A 19,741-nucleotide genomic window follows, 5' to 3' on the forward strand; every position below is an offset into this window, starting at 1 on the left:
ACATTCAGGTACACCAATCAAGCGTATATTAGGTCTTTTCACATAGTCCCTTATTGCTTGGAGACTTTGCTCATTCCTTTTTATCCTTTTTTCTCTATTCTTGTCTTGTTGTTTTGTTTCATTAAGTTGATCTTCGACCTCTGATACCCTTTCTTCTGCTTGATCCATTCGGCTGTTTAAGCTTGTACATGTTTCACTAAGTTCTCGTGTTGTATTTTTCAACTCCATAAGTTCATTTGTATTCCTCTCTATATTGTCTATTCTTTTCAACATTTCATCTAACCTTTTTTCCAAGTTCTTAGTTTCTTTACATTGGGTTAGAACAAGTTCCTTTAACTCCCAGAAGTTTCTTATCATCCACCTTTTAAAGCCTACTTCAGATAATGGAACACAGTCCTTTTCCATCAGGGCTTGTTCCGTTACTGATGAGTCCTTTTCCATCAGGGCTTGTTCGGTTGCTGATGAGTCCTTTTCCATCAGGGCTTGTTCCGTTGCTGATGGGTTCTGATTTTGAGTATACTTGGCCCTCTTAGGCTGTTTTTTTCCCTTCATTGTAGATGAACTGCCTTTCTAATTAGGTTTCTGAGTCGACGTCCAACTTATTGATTCCCAGTGCTGGGATCCGAGCAACCCACTGTGGCAGCCTAAATAGCAGCGATAGGACTGATGGTGCTCTTCTGCCCAGGAATCTCTGGTCTGGCTTCCCTCTTGAGTCCGCAACAAGCGGCTCTACTTCCCGGAGCTCCAAACTCCGGTCAGTAGGGGAAGCAGTCCCGTTGGCTCTGCATGAAGAGCTGCTGCGCCGAGACGCCGGCAAAACCGCTGCGGCGGCCACAAGAGTCGCGCTGGCGACCTGTGGGGCTCCTCCACTGGGAATCGGCTGATCGGTGAGTGACGAAAATTCGTCTAAAGATGTGGCGTTGTCTCGTTCTCTGAGCTTTCACTGGGAGCTACAATCCTGAGCCGTTAGTGGTCGGCCATCTTGGATCGATCCTGGAATAGGGAATTCTTACGAGCCTTTCTGACTCTGATAATCTATAATTTATATATGAAATTATACATTAGGTTGACTAACATTTAAAATCAATGACCAGCAACTCAAAAGAAAAATCATAGGGCCGGGTGCAGTGGCTCACGCCTGTAATCCCAGCACTTTGGGAGGCCGAGGCGGGTGGATCACGAGGTCAAGAGATCGAGACCATCCTGGTCAACATGGTGAAACCCCGTCTCTACTAAAAATACAAAAAATTAGCTGTGCATAGTGGCACGTGCCTGTAATCCCGGCTACTCGGGAGGCTGAGGCAGGAGAGTTGCCTGAACCCAGGAGGTGGAGGTTGTGGTGAGCCGAGATCGCGCCATTGCACTCCAGCCTGGGTAACAAGAGCGAAACTTCGTCTCAAAAATAAAAATAAAAAAAAGAAAAATCATAATACAGTGATAGAATATAGCCTGACATTTACATAGAATAATTAATCTAAAACAATGGAGAAATGCCCTCCACACTATTCTACTTTGTTGTACATCAGATAACTTACTGAAGCTATATAACTAAGAACAATGTTTGCTATGGCACATACTTAGTAGCAGTTGGGTTTACTACGTGTTTTCACACAGAATCCTTACAACAGATAAAGAAACTGAGGCTTGGATAGTCTAAGGTGTTTATGTACGGATGCACAAATTGCATAGGATACCATCAGATATCAAAATTCAAATTTACATATTGTTTGCCCTAATTCAGGACTTTTTATACTTCAGTACGCTGCTTCCCGGCCGGGTTTGGTGGCTTACATCAGTAATCCTTGTGCTTTGGGAGGCTGAGGTGGGAGGATCACTTGAGGCCAGGAGTACGAGACCAGCCTGGGCAACATCGTGAATCTTTGCCTCTGAAAAAAGGTTTGTAGGCTGGGTGCACTGGCTCATGCGGGTAATCCCAGCACTTTGGGAGGCTGAGGCAGGCAGATCACCTGCGGTTGGGAAAAAAAATTAGCCAGGTGTGTTGGCACGTACCTGTAGTCCTAGCTACTCACGAGGCTGAGGTGGGAGGATTACTTGAGCCTGGGAGTTTGAGGTGACTGTGAGCTGCGATAGAGCCAGCCTGGACAACAGAGCAAGACACTCAATATAAAAAGAAAAAAAAGCACTGCTTCTCAAAGTGTTGAATATTTTAAAGGAAAGTATCAAGAGAATACTGCTTTTAAATAATGTCCTGGCTGGGCGTGGTAGTTTATGCCTGTAATCCCAGCACTTTGGGAGGTCGAGGCAGGAGGATCACCTGAGGTCAGAAGTTCGAGACCAGCCTGGTCAACATGGTAGAACCCTGTCTCTACTAAAAATACAAAAATGTGTTGGGTGTGGTGGTGGGTGCCTGTAATCCCAGCTACTGGTGAGGCTGAAGCATGAGAATCACTGTTTTTAAAAAATAAATAAGATTTATAAAAAGAAAAAATAATAATGTTTTCATTTAGTTTATGTTGTTTTGATTGCTTTGCTAAGGGACACAGACACCGGGCTTCTTAAGCTGTGCCTTCAATAATGCCCACCCCAAATATTCAATAAGGACTTGGTGGATCAACAAGTGACCAGATAAATAAATGATAAGAAACTGAAACTAAGTAAAAACAAAATACCACCTTAGAATCATGATTTAGGTCGGCCATGGTGGCTCACGCCTGTAATCTCAGCACTTTGGGAGGCTGAGGTTGGTGGATCACTTGAGGTCAGCAGTTCAAAACCAGCCTGGCCAACATGGCGAAACCCCATCTGTACTAAAAATACAAAAATCAACCAGTGTGGTGGCGTGTGCCTGTAATTCCAGCTGCTCAGGAGGCTGAGGCAGGAGAAGCGCTTGAACCCGTGAGGCGGAGGGGCAGTGAACTAGGATTGCTCCACTGCACTTCAGCCTGGGAGACAGAGTGAGACCCTGTGTCAAAAAAAAAAAAAAAAAGAATCATGATTTAGAGTTTTAACCATGTAATTGTAGTTTCATTAAAGTTCTTTATTGTTTTATACACTAATTATGTGGTCTGCTAATACATAATTCATTTCTAAATCCTAAAGATCTTTGGCTTATTTTCAGAAGAGTGCTCTAGGGTTTACCAAATTTTATCTGACACATTTCGTTGCTGGCTCTCCACGTACGGCATCCTAGTTAACATCTTGTTTTAATTTTGGTCTGTGTACCATGACTCGTGCCTGTGATTTCATTGCTTTGGGAGGCCAAGGCAGGAGGGTTACTTGAGGCTAGGAGTTCAAAACCAGCTTGAGCAACGTAATGAGACCCCATCACTACAAAAAATGAAAACACATACAAATTACAAAGAATTTTTTTTTCAGAAAGAGTGTGTAGTGAAAAGTTGATACTATATCACCTACGTTTTTGTCTAATCAAATCCAACAAATCTACCCAAAGTTTATTAAAGCACTATCTAGAGGACTCAAGAAGAAGTAAATGTCAGAAAAGGCAAAATCGAAACAAAACAAATTGTATTGTTCCACCCTGGAACAGTACAGTATAAACCAAGGGGAGATATTGTTTTGACTAGCAATTTAAAATGCACTGAAAACATAAAACACCATGCAAACACCGTAGTTAAAATAAGACATGTACACTCAATAGGATTAAAATAAATTCACCAGGCTGGTTGTGGTGGCTCCAGCCTGTAATCCCAGCACTTTAGGTGGCTGAGGCAGGTGGATCACCTGAAGTCAATAGTTCAAGAGCAGCCTGGCCAACTTGGTGAAACCCTGTCTCTACTAAAAATGTAAAAATTAGCCAGATGCAGTAGTGCACACCTGTAGTCCCAGCTACTTGGGAGGCTGAGGCGGGAGAATCGCTTGAACCTGGGAGGCAGACGTTGCGGTGAGCCGAGCTAGCGCCACTGTACTCCATCCTGGGCTACAGAGTGAGACTCTGTCTCAAAAAAAAGCAAAGAAAAGAAAAATAAAAGAAAATAAATTCACCAAACAAAATAAGGCGGGAAATCTCATAAACATGGCACAAAGCATTTGCTAAAATGGGTGATTATTCACGCAACAGAACATCAGACTTGACTGTCCTCATTTCCATCACTTTCTACTACAGAATCAACTTCTCTCACCTGCGTTTCCTTAGAGGCAGGGAGCTTAAGGCAAGAGAGAGATTGCAACTCACGAGCAATACCTGCAACTGCATTGACTGAAAGAAGCTTATAACGGTCTGTGCCCTCTGGAATCTTCCATAGCAATGCTTGCAGGCAAGCATGCGTTTTGAGGTAAAGGCTGAAAATCGATAAAACATGCGATGAAATCTGAGTATGCAGCTTATTGTCAGCAATCTCAGTACGGTCAGATGCAACTCAATTTTGGTCAGCTACGGACTGCAAATGGAACCATGGTCCTCAAAGATTGTAAAGGAGCTGAAAAATTCCTATTGCCTAATGACATAGCCTCATTAACACCATAGTGTAGTTTCTTTCTTTCTCTCTTTCTTTTTGAGATGGAGTTTCCCAATTGTTGCCCAGTGCAATGGTGAGCTCCCAGCTCATTGCAACCTCCACCTCCTGGGTTCAAGTGATTCTCCTACCTCAGCCTCCCAACTAGCTGGGACTACTGGCTTGAGCCACCACGGCTGGCTACTTTTGCATTTTTAGTAGAGATGGGGTTTCTTCATGTTGGTCAGGCTGGTCTCGAACTCCTAATCTCAGGTGATCCGCTTGCCTAGACCTCCCAAAGTGCTGGGGTTATAGGAGTGAGCCACTGCGCCTGGCCTACTTTATTTCTTTATCAATGCAGTGTACCTAAGTCTACAGTAGTGAACGGTCATGTTCTAGGCCTTCACCTTCACTCACCACTCACTCACTGACTCACTCAGAGCAACCTCCCATCCTGCAAGCTCCATTGGGGGTCAGCGGCCTATACAGGTTTTTCTTACAGTATTTTTACTGGGTCTTTTCTATGTTTACATGCACAAATACTTACCGTTGTGTTACAGTTGCCTACAGTATTCGGTAGTCATACGCTGCACAGGTCTGTAGCCTCGGAGCGACAGGCTGTCCGTAGTCTGGGAGTGGAGCAGGCTGCACCATTCAGGTTTGGGTAGGTACACTCTGATGTTCGTACAACAATGACACTGTCATTTCTCAGAGTGTTCCCCATCGTTAAGTGACACGTGACTGTATTTCAAGAGCTGTCATGAAGGCTTTTCTTTGGGTTTAAGTAACAGAGAAATCAGAATCTGGGTAGTTTTAGCTAAAATACACAGATTTTTTAAAGGAATTTTTGAAGAAAATAATGTGAAAGAAAGGGAGTAGAAAGAAGACGCATTTAAAGGCTGGATTAATTGTGGTGCCTGTTTATGGCAAATACTACCAGTGTTTGGAGAAAGAAATGTAATTTGTGGCTTTTGGGGGGTGCCATTCATGCAAACAAGTTTTCAAGTGTATAAAGACTATACTAACAGAAAAATATTTTACAATTCAGATAAAATGTTTGTTATTACCTTTCTTCTTCCCTTTTTCTTTTTTTTCTTGAGACAGGGTCTCCCTGTGTCGTCCAGGCTGGAGTGCAATGGCGTGATCTCGGCTCACTGTAACCTCTGCTTCCCAGGTTCAAGCGACTCTCCTGTCTCAGCCTCCCAAGTAGCTGGAACTACAGGTGCACCTCGCCACACCCTGCTAATTTTTTGTACTTTTAGTAGATATGGGGTTTCACCGTGTTCCCCAGTCTGGTCTCAAACTCCTGAGCTCAGGCAATCCACCCGCCTCGGCCTCCCGGAGTGCTAGGGTTACAGGTGTGAGCTACTGTGCCCTGCCTACTTTTCTTCTTTAATAACTGTAGGTTTGATTTAATGATGAAGGGTGGGCCGGGTGTGGTGGCTCACACCTGTAATCCCAGCACTTGGGGAGGCTAAGGCGGGTGGATCACCTGGGATTAGGAGTTCAAGACCAGCCTGACCAACATGGTGAAATCCTGTCTCTACTAAAAATACAAAAGAAAAGAAAATTAGCTGGGCATGGTAGTTCATGCCTGTAATCCCACCTACTTGGGAGACTGAAGCAGGAGAATTGCTTGAACCTGGGAGGAGGAGGTTGCAGTGAGCCACGATTGTGCTACTACACTCCAGCCTGGCGACAGAGCCAGATTCTGTCTCAAAAGAATTTTTAAAAATAAAAAAATTTAAAAATTAAAAATGTTGAAGAGTGGCAGAGGATGCCACCCCAAAATATGCCACTTTGGCATAAGGATTATTTTGAACTAAAGACTCTTGAGAAACAGCTGATACAAAAGGGACACACTCTTCCTTGTCCCAGGAGAGAAGAAACATTCTAGTTATCAGAGATGTGGAGTCAAGGCTGAGGCAGGAGGATCCCTTGAGCCCAGGAGTAGAGACCAGCCTGGGTAACACAATGAGACCATCTCTTTAAAAAAAAAAAAACAGTGAATTGTTAAATTAACTTTTTTTTTTTTTTTTGAGACGGAGTTTCGCTCTTGTTACCCAGGCTGGAGTGCAATGGCGCGATCTCGGCTCACCGCAACCTCCGCCTCCTGGGTTCAGGGAATCCTCCTGCCTCAGCCTCCCGAGTAGCTGGGATTACAGGCGTGTGCCACCATGCCCAGCTAATTTTTGTATTTTTAGTAGAGACGGGGTTTCACCATGTTGACCAGGATGGTCTCGATCTCTTGACCTCGTGATCCACCCACCTCGGCCTCCCAAAGTGCTGGGATTACAGGCTTGAGCCACCGCGCCCGGCCTTAAATTAACTTTTATCTTCACGAATCTCCCGACAGATTTCCGCAGCCGCCACTCTTAGTTCAACCTACACCGTGTAAGCATTCAGGTTTTGTCACGTCTTTGGGTCTTCATTTTCCTATGGGGGCTCCCGTGGACATGAACAATTTGTATACTCTTCTTTTTTTAGACACAGGGTCTCACTCTGTTGCCCAGGCTGGAGTGCAGTGGTGCGATCATAGCTCACTGCAGCCTCAAACTCCCCGGCTCGGGCTGAGGCAATCCTCAGCCGCCCAAAGAGCTGGGATTGTAGGTGTGAGCCATCTTGCTCAGCTCTTTTCTCCTGTTAATCTCATTTGTGTCCGTTTAGTTCTCAAACCCAGCCAGAGAGCTCAAGAGGGAAAAAGGCCAAGTTTTGCCATCTGTACAAGGTTTTTTTTGTTGTTGTTTGTTTTGAGACAGGGTCTCTTGCTCTGTCATGCAGGCTGTAGTGCAGAGGCCACTGCTCCTGCAACCTTGACCTACCCGGCGCCAGTGATCCTTCCACCTCAGCCTCCCAAGTGGCTGGGACTATAGGCACGTGCCACCATGCCCGGCTACCTTTTGTATTTTTTTGTAGAGATGGGGTTTTGCCATGTTGCCAAGGCTGGTCTTGAACTCCTGGACTCAGGCAATCTGCCTGCCTCATCCTCCCAAAGTGCTGGGATTACAGCTGTGAGCCACTGCACCCAGCCTATTTTTTAAACAAAACAAAAAATCCATCCTAAAATATTTGTAGCAAATCAATTGACAATTTCCCCACCTACAAAATAAAGTGTTTGGCCTAGAATATCTCTAAGGTCCCATTTAATCTAATATCGCATATTTTGCTTTGGTGGTTTTTTTTTTTTTTTTTTTGCATATTTTACTTTGAATGATGAAATGAATTCTTATTTACTCAGTCACTGAACAATTATTTTGGTGTGTATTTATGCTCTGGCCAATATGCCATCACTGGAAATACAGTAGGAAACAGGAAAAATATGATTCTTCATTCACCTAGGTTACTGTCAATTGGTGAAATCAAGGGGCACTGCTTGCTACAACCAATCATCTCTACAAAAATGATGAAATGTGAGGACAAACGTGCCTGTTTGAGACAGACAAGCTCCTTCTTTGTTGTTCTTCAAGTATTAAGGCTTTTCCTGTTACTTTGCAAAACAAATGGAGATCTAATTCAGAACGCCTCAGTGAGGTTCTGAATACCCTGAAATCAGATTGCTGCTAGTCACTCCCAGGATGCTGGAATGGTATTAGAATACTGCCTCTTGGGCAGGTGTGGTGGCTCATGCTGTAATCCCAGCACTTTGGGAGGCCAAGGCGGGTGGATCACTTGAGGTCAGGAGTTCAAGACCAGCCTGGGCAATATGGTGAAACCCCGTGTCTACTAGAAATACAAAAAATTAGCCGGGAGTGGTGGTGTGGGCCTGTAATCCCACACCTCCAGGGGGAGGCTAAGGTAGGAGAATCTCTTAAACCCGGGAGGCGGAGGCTGCTGTGAGCTGAGATCGTGCCACTGTACTCCAGCCCAGGTGATAGAGTGAGACTCCATCTCAAAAATCAATCAATCAATAAAATTTTTAAAAATGTCTCTTGAATCAAACATTCCAGATGGGAAGCATGAGGATTCGTACTAGTTATTATCCATTTCTAGGCCTGTTACCAACGTAACTTAGGACTGTATAGGTGAAAAGGAAGGAGGTTCTGAGGAAGGTACATACTTCCCTTTCATCTTCACAAAATTCTGCAGACAGTGACATTTTCTTTTCTTCTTAGATGAGAAAAAGGCTCAGAGGGTGAAGGAATTTCATTAAAGTCATGTTGCTAGAAAGCCGTGAAATGCGAGAAAACCCGTTTGTCTGGCTCCAAATGATTTCATTCTTTTCACTGCACCGTACTTCTACCAGTAAGAGAAAGCTCTGAAGCTGTGTTTACCAAAGTCTGTCCTGTGGAACACTAAGAAGGCAAGATGTCACACAAGCGTAAACGGATGCCATGGCAAGTGACTCTGGGAAACACCAAGCATATTAAAGTCAGCTAACTCTTATACAAAATACATTTTTATTTTTATTTAATCAGCTTTCCCCCCAAACTTATTTGATACTAAATCTAGATTTTTCTTCATTTAACACTTATTAACATCTCTTGAAAGCAATGCCAAATTAAAATAATCTGGCATTTGCTTAAATGACTGAAAGAAAGAGGAAAAAGGGTTGAATGAGAGCTTTAAATTGGAAATTCGGTTTGCAAAGCAACTAAAATAAAAAACTAGCAGGTATGGGGGAAGCATTTAAAAAAGATACAGTCTGTGCTCTCAGTGGAGCTGGGAGATGGAGATGGTGGGTGGATGGAGAGAGTCAGAGGCAAAAAGGGAAACAGACACGAAATAGTTCAGACAGCATATTTTCACACAAGTTTTTAGTGATTCGTGTGTGCTGAAGCTGAAGGGAATATTGGGAAGAGAAAAGAGGCTTGAGCTGGCCCCGTGGGATGCTAAGATTTACTCAGGGAGAGAAGAGTCTAAGAGACACTGAAAGGGAAAACACGTTTGTAGAGTTAAAAAAAAAAAAAAACAATTATCAGGAACTATATAGGAAAATAAAATAGGACAGGTAGAGTTGGTCTAGATTATAGACAATTACTCAGGCCAGGCCATGGGCTCATGCTCATAATTACAGCACTTTGGGAGGCTGAGGCCAGCAGGTCACTTGAGTCCAGGAGTCTGAGACCAGCCTGGGTAAAATGATGAAACCCTGTCTCTAAAAAAAAAAAAAAAAAAAAAAGCAAAAATCATCTAGGAGTTGTGGTATGCAACTGTAGTCCCAGCTACTTGGGAGACTGAGGTAGGAGGATTGCTTGAGCTTGGGAGTTTAAGGCTGCAGTGAGCCGAGATTGTGCCACTGAACTCCAGCCTGGGCAACAGAGCGAGACCCTGTCTCAAAATAAATAAAAAAATAATAAAAATAAATAATACAGAAACTATTCTGCTGATAATGATGGAAAGAAGGATTAAAATCTGAAAAACCATGTAGACAGTCAATTAATCCAGATAATATGTGGAATTGAGATACATTTTTGAATTTCACAACTGGAAGGGCTCTTAGAGCAAAGTTAATAAATGTCTGTCTAATCAATAATCCCTTGCTCCACACAGCCAATAAGCCCAGAGAGGCTGCTTGATTTTCCTAATGTCACACAGCTCACTAGCAGCACACCTGAGTTTATAATTCATGTCTTCTGACCTCCAAGAGGTACAGTCCTCAGGAACTGAGCATGAAATAGTGCCAAAGGAAGTGCAGAACGTGGAGCAAGGTAAGGACATAAATCTGCGTATCGGACAGAGGATGGTTTCTGTTTGAAGAGGTCTCTTTAAAATAATTAAGACAATGAACCCTAAACCTCCTACTGCAAAAGCAGGACTCTTTTAACTGTTTCTATCACAACTTGGTCCAATACTCTGTGCAAACAAACATGATATGTATGGGGGTTGCTGTTATGAAAGAAACAAAAAGTATAGAAAAAAGAAAATTATGTTTCCAAAAGGCAGCATTATCTCCAAAAGCATATGATGAGGCATGATATATATCCATGGCTGTAGTCCCAGCTGCTCAGGAAGCTGAGGTGGGAGGACAGCTCGAGCCTAGAAGTTGGAGGTAGCAGTGGCACTGATGAGGCCACAGTGCCTGTGAATGGCCATGCAGCCCAGTGTGAGCAGCACAGCCAGACACCGTCTCTAGAAAAACAAACATAGGCTGGGCATGGTGGCTCATGTCTGCAATCCTAGCACTTTGGGAGGCTGAGGCAGGAGGATCCCTTGAGCCCAGGAGTAGAGACCAGCCTGGGTAACACAATGAGACCATCTCTTTAAAAAAAAAAAAAATTAATGAGGCGTAGTGAGGCATGGTGGTGCACGCCCATAGTCCCAGCTACTTGGGAGGCTGAGGTGGGAGGATCATTTGAGCCCACGAGTTTGAGGCTGCTGTGAGCCTTGATCACACCACTGCACTCAGCCTGGGTGACAGAGCAGGACCACTGTCTCAAAAATAAAATAAAAATAAATTCAAAAGTTCATAGGAAAGGTAACAGAAAAATAGAAACTTTCCTGATAGAAGGGCACCTTGTTAGAACCCCCACTCTACCTCATGCTATAATCCTTTTATTTCCTACTTAGTATTAAGGACACCTTCCATATCTGTTTGAAACATGTTTGGTGCTGGGATTCGCTTCAAAAAAGATACCAACAAGAAATAAGCAACTCCACAATGAAAACCTGGGGTGACCAAAAAGATAACACTGATTTGGGTTAATTTTTTTTTTTTTGAGATGGAGTCTCGATTTGTCACCGCAACCTCCGCCTCCTGGGTTCAAGCGATTCTCCTGCCTCAGCCTCCCAGGGAGCTGGGATTATAAGTGCCTGCCACCACGCCCAGCTAATTTTTACATTTTTAGTAGAGACAGGGTTTCACCATGTTGGCCAGGATAGTCTCGAACTCCTGACCTCCTGATCCGCCCACCTCAGCCTCCCAAAGTGCTGGGATTACAGGCGTGAGTCACCGCGCTCGGCCTAAAATTTGGACTCAACGAAAGATTAGGCTGGGCTGCGCGAACATTTTTGGTCGCGAAGGAACAGGAGGGTGCTAGAAAAAACACAGGACGGTGGAAAAAGCGTTTCCCCAGAAGTCTAGGAGCCCGCCTTTGGCATGAAAACTGGGAGCACAGAACAGGAAATACAGAAGGCAAGCTGCCAATTATGGGAGAAAGATTATCACTCGGCCGCCAGCTGGCAGGGCAACATGGTAACGCGACAAGTGAGTCCACCTGCAATCGCAGCAGGCGGCTGGTTAGAGCCAGGCGCGACCTCCGGCGAAGACTACCACTCCCGACTGCGCACGGGGCGCGCCTCCGGGGCCGCCAGAGCGACTTCACGCGCAAGGCACTGTGGGACTCGTAGTATTTCTGCCCACCAGCCCCTCGGAGGCGGAGAGACCCGATTTTTGGTAAATGATCCGCCCTTCCCGACCCCGCTTCCCTTTCCTCCCTTTCCCTCCCACCTTCTTCTTTCACCGAGAGTTTGAAAATTCCCGCGGAGCCGGCGCTGGGGCGCGGAACCATCGCGATAACTCTGGTCCCTGCAGCCGCGATCTCCTCTGCTTCTCCTCTGCTTCTCCCCTCCCTCTCCGCCCTCTTCCTCCGCGCCCTCCCCTCCCGGGCGTGTGGGGCTCGGTCTGTCGGCCCGGGGTAAAGCGCAGCGCGGGGCCGGCGCCGTCCGAGACGAGCGGGCGGCGTTGCCAGAGGAAGGACCCGGAGCCGCGGCGGGGCAGGCCTGCAGCTGGCGGAGGCGGTCTCGGGGACGTGCGGCTCTGAGGGCCTGGAGGGCGCAGGCGGGGCCGGCGCGCGGAGCAGCGGTGTGGGAGCCCGGCCCGTGGCGGCCGCGTCTCCCGGGAGATGCTGTGACGGCCCCGCGCGGGAGGAGCTCGCGCCCGGCCTGGCGACCCGGCGGACTCGGCCCGCGGCGGCGCGGTCACCGCCCTTCCCAGGTAGGGGGAAGGGAGCGGGGGTTGGGCCCGCGCGGCGGTGGGCGAGTGGCGCGGCCTGGGCCGGCGGCGGCGGCGGGGCTTCTCTCGGCGGGCGCGGGGCCAACGGCTGGAGTCCAGGGCACGAGCGCGGGCGGCGGCGGCGGGTACGGCAGGCTCGCGGGCGCCGGCCTTGGTTATATAAGCCGCGGACCGAGGAGCGGCGGCACATGGCGGCGGAGCCGCGCGGCCCAGTTCACCTCCGGCGCCGGCGGCCGGGTTCTTTCCCGACCCGGGCCGGTAGGGGCCGCGACCCTGCTCCGCGGTTCTCCCATGGGGTGGCCTCGTCGGCGGGCCTCACCCCGAGGGCAGTGGGCGCGCTGCGCCTGTCCGGGGTTGCTGTGTGTGCCACATGCGCCGGGGCCTGGCCGCAGTGAGTAGTGCGGGCTGGGAAGGAGCTGGGCTCGGGGCTCCAACGTGAGGCTCAATTCGGCCGATTGGTCCGATACAGGAGATTTAACATGAAAGGACACATCTTGGGGTCCTTATTAATTTGCCTGCCTTGTCCCCACCTGGGAAGCTGAGGACGATCACTTTGCCACTGGTGGACTGTTTTGGTTTGTTTGGGTTTTTTGAGAGACGGTACATTTTGTCCCTGAAGCTTACGAGGTTCACACTATCTGTGTGCATAGCGTTATGAGATGAGCGTTGTTTTTATTCTCAAATCGTCAGTTGTAGAAATTTTTCGAAGAATTGGGTTCTTCGTAGAACAAAACAGAGCTTTTGGAAATCCTCAACGTCATTTTATTCTCAGAATACTCTAAAGAGCCTGTAGATTTTAAGAGCTATCTTGCGGGCCAGGCGCGGTGGCTCACGCCTGTAATCCCAGCACTTTGGGAGGCCGAGACGGATGGATCACGAGGTCAGGAGTTTGAGACCAGCTTGGCCAAGATGGTGAAACCCCCGTCTCCACTAAAAATACAAAAATTAGCCTGGCACGGTGGCAGGTGCCTGTAATCCCAGCTATTCTGGAGGCTGACGCAGGAGGCTCGCTTGAACCCAAAAAGCAGAGGTTGCAGTGAGCCGAGATCGCACCATTGTACTCCAGACAGAGCAAAACTACGTCTCAAAACACACACACACACACACACACAGAGACCGAGAGAGAAAGAGAAAGAGACACAGAACTGTCTTTGTTTGGGTGCGGTGGCTCGTGCTTGTAATCCAGCAGGCAGTTTGGGAGGCTGAGGTGGGAGGATCGATTGAGCGCAGGAGTTGGAGACCGGCCTGAGCAACATGGCGAGCCGCCCATGTTTTGTTTTGTTAAAAACAAACAAACAAACAAACAAAAACTGTATTTGCTGTGCTTTCACTGATAGTCTCTGAGGAGGAGAGTGGTTTACTTATTTCCGATGATTTATTTGACCAGGGATGACAAGTCCAATCAAAGTTGATACTTGAAGGGATGCCTTAAGTGTGCAGAGTGCTATGGGAAGTCTACATAGTTTCTGTACTGTGTGATTCCTGACCTTTAAGTAACGTAATGCCAAACTGTAACAAGTTAGCAAACAACAGTAACATACATAATGTCCGTTGGTGGCACCTCTAGTCGCGGTTACTTGGAAGGTGGAAGCGGGAGGAACGTTAGAGTCTCAGCCTCAAACTGGGAGTTCGATGGTTCAGTTCGACGGTTACAGTGAGCTAGGATCGTGCCACTGCACTCTGGCCTGGGTGACAGAGGGAGACTGAGACTGTTGCCAAAAAAAAACCAAACAAACAAACAATTAAAAGATCGTTATACGGCCGGGCGCGGTGGCTCATTCATGCCTGTAATCCCAGCACTTTGGGAGGCCGAGGCGGGTGGATCACGAGGTCAAAAGATCGAGACCATCCTGGCCAACATGGTGAAACCCCGTCCCTACTAAAAAGTACAAAAAACTAGCCGGGCATGGTGGTGCGTGCCTGTAGTCCCAGCTACTCCGGAGGCTGAGACAGGAGAATTGCTTGAAACCGGAAAACGGAAGTTGCAGTGAGCCGAGATTGCGCCACAGCACTCCAGCCTGGCGAGACTATGTCTCAAAAAAAAAAAAAAAAAAGATCGTTATACAGCAGTTTTGAGATTTTTCTTTTCTTTTTCTTTCTTTCTTTTTTTTTTTTTTTTTTGAGACAGAGTTTCGCTCTTGTTACCCAGGCTGGAGTGCAATGGCGAGATCTCGGCTGTCTGCAGCCTCCTCCCAGGTTCAGACGATTCTCCTGGCCCAGCCTCCCGAGTAGTTTAGGATTACAGGCACCCGCCACCACACCCAACTAATTTTTGTATTTTTAGTAGACACAGGGTTTCGCCATGTTGACCAGACTGGTCTCAAACTCCCGACCCCGTGATCCGCCCACCTCTGCCTCCCAGAATGCTAGGGTTGGTTACAGGCGTGAGCCATTGTACCTGGCCCAGTACAGACACATTTTAAGGGGAAGTAAACATTGTATCTTTCACTCCTACCTTTAATATTTTCAGGGACTCTTTATTCTTCCCAGAATTAAGTCTTAACTTCCCTAGGTGAGCTCAAAGGGCTCTACGGTAAGTAGATGCTACTATCTATCTTCATATGTTCGACAGTTTTATGCTTCTGCCATTCCCGGATCGTCACTAATCGTGGGCTCATCACGGGGGAGAGGTGTTTCACTCTGTTTCTTTGCCCATGTCCTTCGTCCCGACTGCCATCTTTCCTTTTTTAAATTCTCACATTTCAGGTCCTCCTTCCGAATCCCATGTTTCACTGTACTCTTTTATTTCCCTTTATCCCACTTTTTACTGGGCTCTCATAGCACATGTACCTCTATTGTAGCATTTATTCTTTGTGTCTGATACTCTAACAATTGCTTGTGTATCTCCTTTTCTAGATTGTCAACTGCTTAAGGTCAGGAAGTAGGTTATGGTCTTGCTCTTGCATTGCTTTACTAACACCGTGTTTTAAAAGTAGTTTGTGGTTTTAAAATGTTTGAATTAAGTTGTAAAGAACATTGCTGAAAGGCTTGAAGTTTCTGGGTCCACTGGTAGGTTACATTTAAATGACAATTTGTCTTTTTGTTAGTTAAAAAGAAAATGGTAAAATTGCATACAAAGTGGTTTATAGAAATGTTTGCTTGGTACGTGTTGTGATATAATTGTTGAACTAGATTAGAGTTCCATTTTCTCTGGTGGAATTCAGTTACTTCAGGAATTTGTGCATTTCACACAGAAAACTGATTTTAGTATTCTATTTTGAATATCTGGCCTAGTAATTTTAAGAATTTTGTTTTGCTTAATACTGAAACAGTGTATGCTTTAATTGGGCTCAAATCTTGAATTTTAAAAAATTGATTGTATTGTTTAACATGCCTATTCCTTGTCCCTGCTATCCTAATAATATCCTACTATACAGTATTCTGTTGTCCTAATTTATTGTATTTAAGACCTATTAGTTGCAAGGCACTGTGATTTTGTCAAATGCCCAGGAATAAGATTTGGCGATTTTTGCCTTTTAGGAATTCACAGTGTAGTGGAGAAGACAGGCAAGCAGAAGTAATGATTTTTTAAAAATCATATTTGGAATAGGTAGAAGTGGGGAGGGGTGAGCTTAGAGACGAGATCACATACCAAGAAGTTAGTCCTTCAGTGATGGGTAGTTGATGTTGGCAGATGGATGAGGGAACAGCATAAAAAAAGAAGGTGCTAGGCAGTAACAAGCTGGTGAAGGAAGTGGTTTTGGGAGATGAGGCTGTCAGGGTAGCCTGGGACTCTGAGATTGTGGAGAGCCTTGATTACCTGTGACTAAGGTGTCAGTTCTTAGGGTATATGGTAGGGAGTTTGAAGGTTGTTGAGGAGAGTGACATGATCCGTCTGTACAAGAAGATGAACAGTGTTTTCATTCAAACCCTCTTTCTAGTAATGCAGTTTTTGTTTGTTTGGTTTTTGAGACAGTCTGGCTATGTCACTGAGGCTGGAGTGCAGTGGCACCATCACAGCTCACAGCAACCTCTACCTCCTGGGTTCAAGTGATTGTCATGCCTCAGCCTCCCAAGTAGCTGGGGTTACAAGTGCCACCACGCTGGCTGAGTTTCATATTTTTAGTAGAGACAGAGTTTCACCATGTTGGCCATGCCAGTCTCAAACTCCTTACCTCGAGCTGTCCTCCCGCCTTGGCCTCCCAAAGTGTTGGGATGATAGGCGTGAGCCAGAGTGCCTGGCCTATTTCTAATAACAGACTGTTTAGATGTTCTCTTTAGTTTGCTTAAATTGGAAAAGTCTTTAAACCAGTTTTGCCGTATAGATTCAAAGGCCGTTAAATTTGAAAAACTTTGATTTATTAAGCATTTTTTTGAGCTCCTTTGTGCTAGGCACCATGATAAAGTCTGGAGAAATAAGTAGTCCCTTTGTTTTTGTTTTTGAGACGGAGTCTTGCTCTGTCGCCAGGCTGGAGTGCAGTGGCGCAATCTCGGCTCACTGCAGCCTCCGCCTCCTGGGTTCAAGCAATTCTTCCGCCTCAGCCTCCCGAGTAGCTGGGACCACAGGCACATGCCCCATGCCCGGCTATTTTTTGTATTTTTAGTAGGGACGGGGTTTCACCACATTGGCCGGGATGGTCTCGGTCTCTTGACCTCATGATCAGCCCGCCTCGGCCTCCCAAAGTGCTGGGATTACAGGCGTGAGCCACTGAGCCCAGCCGTACTCCTCTTTTTAAAAAGCTTGGAAGATAGAATACAGTAAAGTATGACATTACATGTGTTATTAAGTGCTAGAACTTGGGTTCACAATTTTCATTAGAAATATGTTAGATGTGTTAGTCTATGTTGCAATAACGAAATATGTGAAACTGCAGAATTTATGAAGAAAAGAGGTTTATTTTGCCTCGTGGTTCTGCAGGCTGTGCAAGCATGGCACCAGCAACTGGCTGCCTTCTGGTGAGGGTCTCAGGAAGCTTACAGTCATGTCGGAAGGCAAAGCGGGAGCAGGATATTCATGTGAAGGGAGTGAGGAGGTACCAGGCTTTTTTTTTTTTTTAAACACAGGGTCTCACTCTGCCGCCTAGGCTGTAATGCACTGTAATGCAGTGGTGCAGTTATGGCTCACTGCAACCTCGACCTCCCGGGCTCAAGCAATGTAGGTGGGACTACAGGCGTGCACCAACCACACCTGGCAAATAATTTTTTGTAGAGATTTGACCATGTTGCCCAGGCTTGTGTGGAACTCCTGGGCTCAGTCAGTCTGCCTGCCTCACCCTCCCAAAGTGCTGGGAGCCACCACGCCTGGCTTTAAACAACCAGATCTTATGTGAATTCATTACTGTGGAGAGGGCACCAACCCATTCATGAGGGGTCCTCTCCCATGACCCAAACACCTCCCACCAGGCCACACCTCCAACATTGGGGATCACATTTCAATACATTTGGAGGGGACAGTTACACAAACCACATTACGTTTATATTTTATATTTTTGTTTTTATTTATTTATTTTGCCACTAACAATATCAACCAGTCACAATATATTTTGTATTTTTAGAAACAGGATCTTGTTCTGTTGCCCAAGCTGGAGTGCAGTGGCCCAATCATAGCTTACCTCAACCTCGAACTCCTCATCTTCAGTGATGCCGGTGCCGGAGCCTCCCAGAGTGCTGGGCGTACAGGCATGAGCCACCATGTCTGGCCACAGCTCTTTTAAATACTGTGGCGTTATTCTCTTTGAGCTAGTACCTCTATATCGTCTTTGTTTTGCATTCAAACAACATAACAAAACCCACCAAGCCCCAGAAATAGAACATTTACTATATTTCATTTTCAAAAAAATGCTTACTGTGTGTTATCCTTTTAAATGAACTTTGGATTTTGTGAAAATCTTTTCAAAATTCTGTTGGGATGATTTGGTTGAATTAGTGATCATGGAACTCTTGCTTATTGTCCATTAACATACCTCTGATTGTCCTTTGGAAAAAGCTGTGAGGAATTCTGGAGGTTTTGGTTCTGCTTGAAATATTTTGGTTTTAAGTTTAGTAGGAAAAACGTGTTAACTTCAGTTCATCATTAAACTGGGTTTATCAGGCCATATAAAAGGCTCTCAGAGTGGAAAACATCATAATAACAGTGTGATTCTGGCCTTCTCCATCTGTTTCCCTAAAAATTTTTTTGGCACTAAGCTACTTAGGAGGAGATGAATAGGATAAATTTGTATAACTATAACGGACCCTCATGTAAATGTAAGGGGGTTTTGTGTTGGAGGCTAATGGTCATAGCTTCCTATTGACACGTTCCCTTTATATTAGGTTAGACTTTTGGATCCCTTGGATGATAAAACAAGCTTTTACTCTTAGTGACTTGGAAATCTCAAACATAACCTTTTAGGTTTTGTGACTTAATGGTGATATATGTGATAAGTTTTTTGAGGCAATCTATCTAAAATTCTTGTCTAGGTGATGAACAGAAAATTATAACTTACGTATTTTAATTTTTTGAGTGAATCTTTGAAATGTGTTTTTCACATACATTTTTTTGGGGGGGGAGGGGACTAACCTGTGGAGAGAATAAGAATGACAAGAAAGAACATTAGGTTGATTTGTGCCTTATTCCTATCCTAAGGCTGCATAAATATCTTCTGTATTTTAAAGTTGCATTTTTATTACATATATACATATATATGAATCATTCTTTAAGTAATTATTTATTTTATAAAAAGAAAAATGTTTTTAAAAATCCAAGCCATACTGAAATGAACAAATTACAAATTTGCATCACACAGAAATAAGCAGTACTAATATTTTGTGATTATTTCAGACATCTCTGACGATAAACAGATGGAAGAATTCAGAGACTGTTGTATGAAATGCTATTTTTTAGTAGGAAAAGTTAATTTTATAAGAAATAGGCTGGGCACGGTGGTGCACATCTGTAATCCCAGCACTTTGGGAAGCCGAGGTGGGTGGATCACAACAAGGTCAAGAAATCCAGACCAGCCTGGCCAACATGGTGAAACCCCATCTCTACTAAAAATACAAAAATTAACTGGGCCTGGGGGTGCATGCCTGTAGTCCCAGCTACTCAGGAGGCTGAGGCAGGAGAATCACTTGAACCAAGAGGCAGAGGTTGTAGTGAGCTGAGATTGTGCCACTGCACTGCAGCCTGGTGACAGAGCAAGATTCCATCTCAAAAAAAGAAAAAATAAATAAACTGAAAGGAAAGGAATTGTTAAATTTATAATAGTTCTTTTAACATAAATATTTACCAATTTTTTTAAATTAAGAAACATCTGTCAGAAGTGGCTGTTATCCTGTTACTCTACTGCTTGTTTTGGTTTGATGGTATTGATTCTATTCTATGTCAATGGCTTGGGCTGAGTGTTGGAATTGAATGTAGTCCTTTCCGCACTCAACAGAAAGGGGCCGGGGAACGCTGAGAAATGGTAATTACTTGTACCTCACATCTCTCTTTTGCCAAATTTATATTCTTCTCCTT

General features: G+C 45.2%; 1 protein-coding gene and 1 long non-coding RNA gene across 6 annotated transcripts in view; one reads left to right on the forward strand and one right to left on the reverse strand.

Annotated features, from left to right (window-relative positions):
• Positions 1 to 3,802: 3,802 nt before the first annotated feature.
• Positions 3,803 to 5,095, reverse strand: LOC144580427 (uncharacterized). The gene is made up of 3 exons (XR_013529932.1): positions 4,960 to 5,095; positions 4,163 to 4,260; positions 3,803 to 3,913 (listed from the first exon to the last, which is right to left on the reverse strand). It is a non-coding gene; the product is annotated as an uncharacterized LOC144580427 (long non-coding RNA).
• A 6,832-nt stretch (positions 5,096 to 11,927) lies between these two features.
• Positions 11,928 to 19,741, forward strand: part of AHCTF1 (AT-hook containing transcription factor 1) — an 84,345-nt gene continuing 76,531 nt past the window's right edge. For 4 of the 5 annotated variants that reach the window (XM_078357165.1, XM_078357166.1, XM_002760840.7 and 1 more), the window contains exon 1: positions 12,308 to 12,694. In XM_078357165.1, coding sequence (XP_078213291.1) covers positions 12,492 to 12,694 — 203 coding nt within the window. In that variant the 5' untranslated portion in view covers positions 12,308 to 12,491. Of the gene's footprint in view, positions 12,286 to 12,307; positions 12,695 to 19,741 lie in introns of those variants that run through there. The other variant, XM_008985681.5, reaches the window with a different exon arrangement.

This window comes from Callithrix jacchus, chromosome 19 (genome assembly GCF_049354715.1).
Source record: "Callithrix jacchus isolate 240 chromosome 19, calJac240_pri, whole genome shotgun sequence".
Lineage (NCBI taxonomy): Eukaryota > Metazoa > Chordata > Mammalia > Primates > Cebidae > Callithrix > Callithrix jacchus.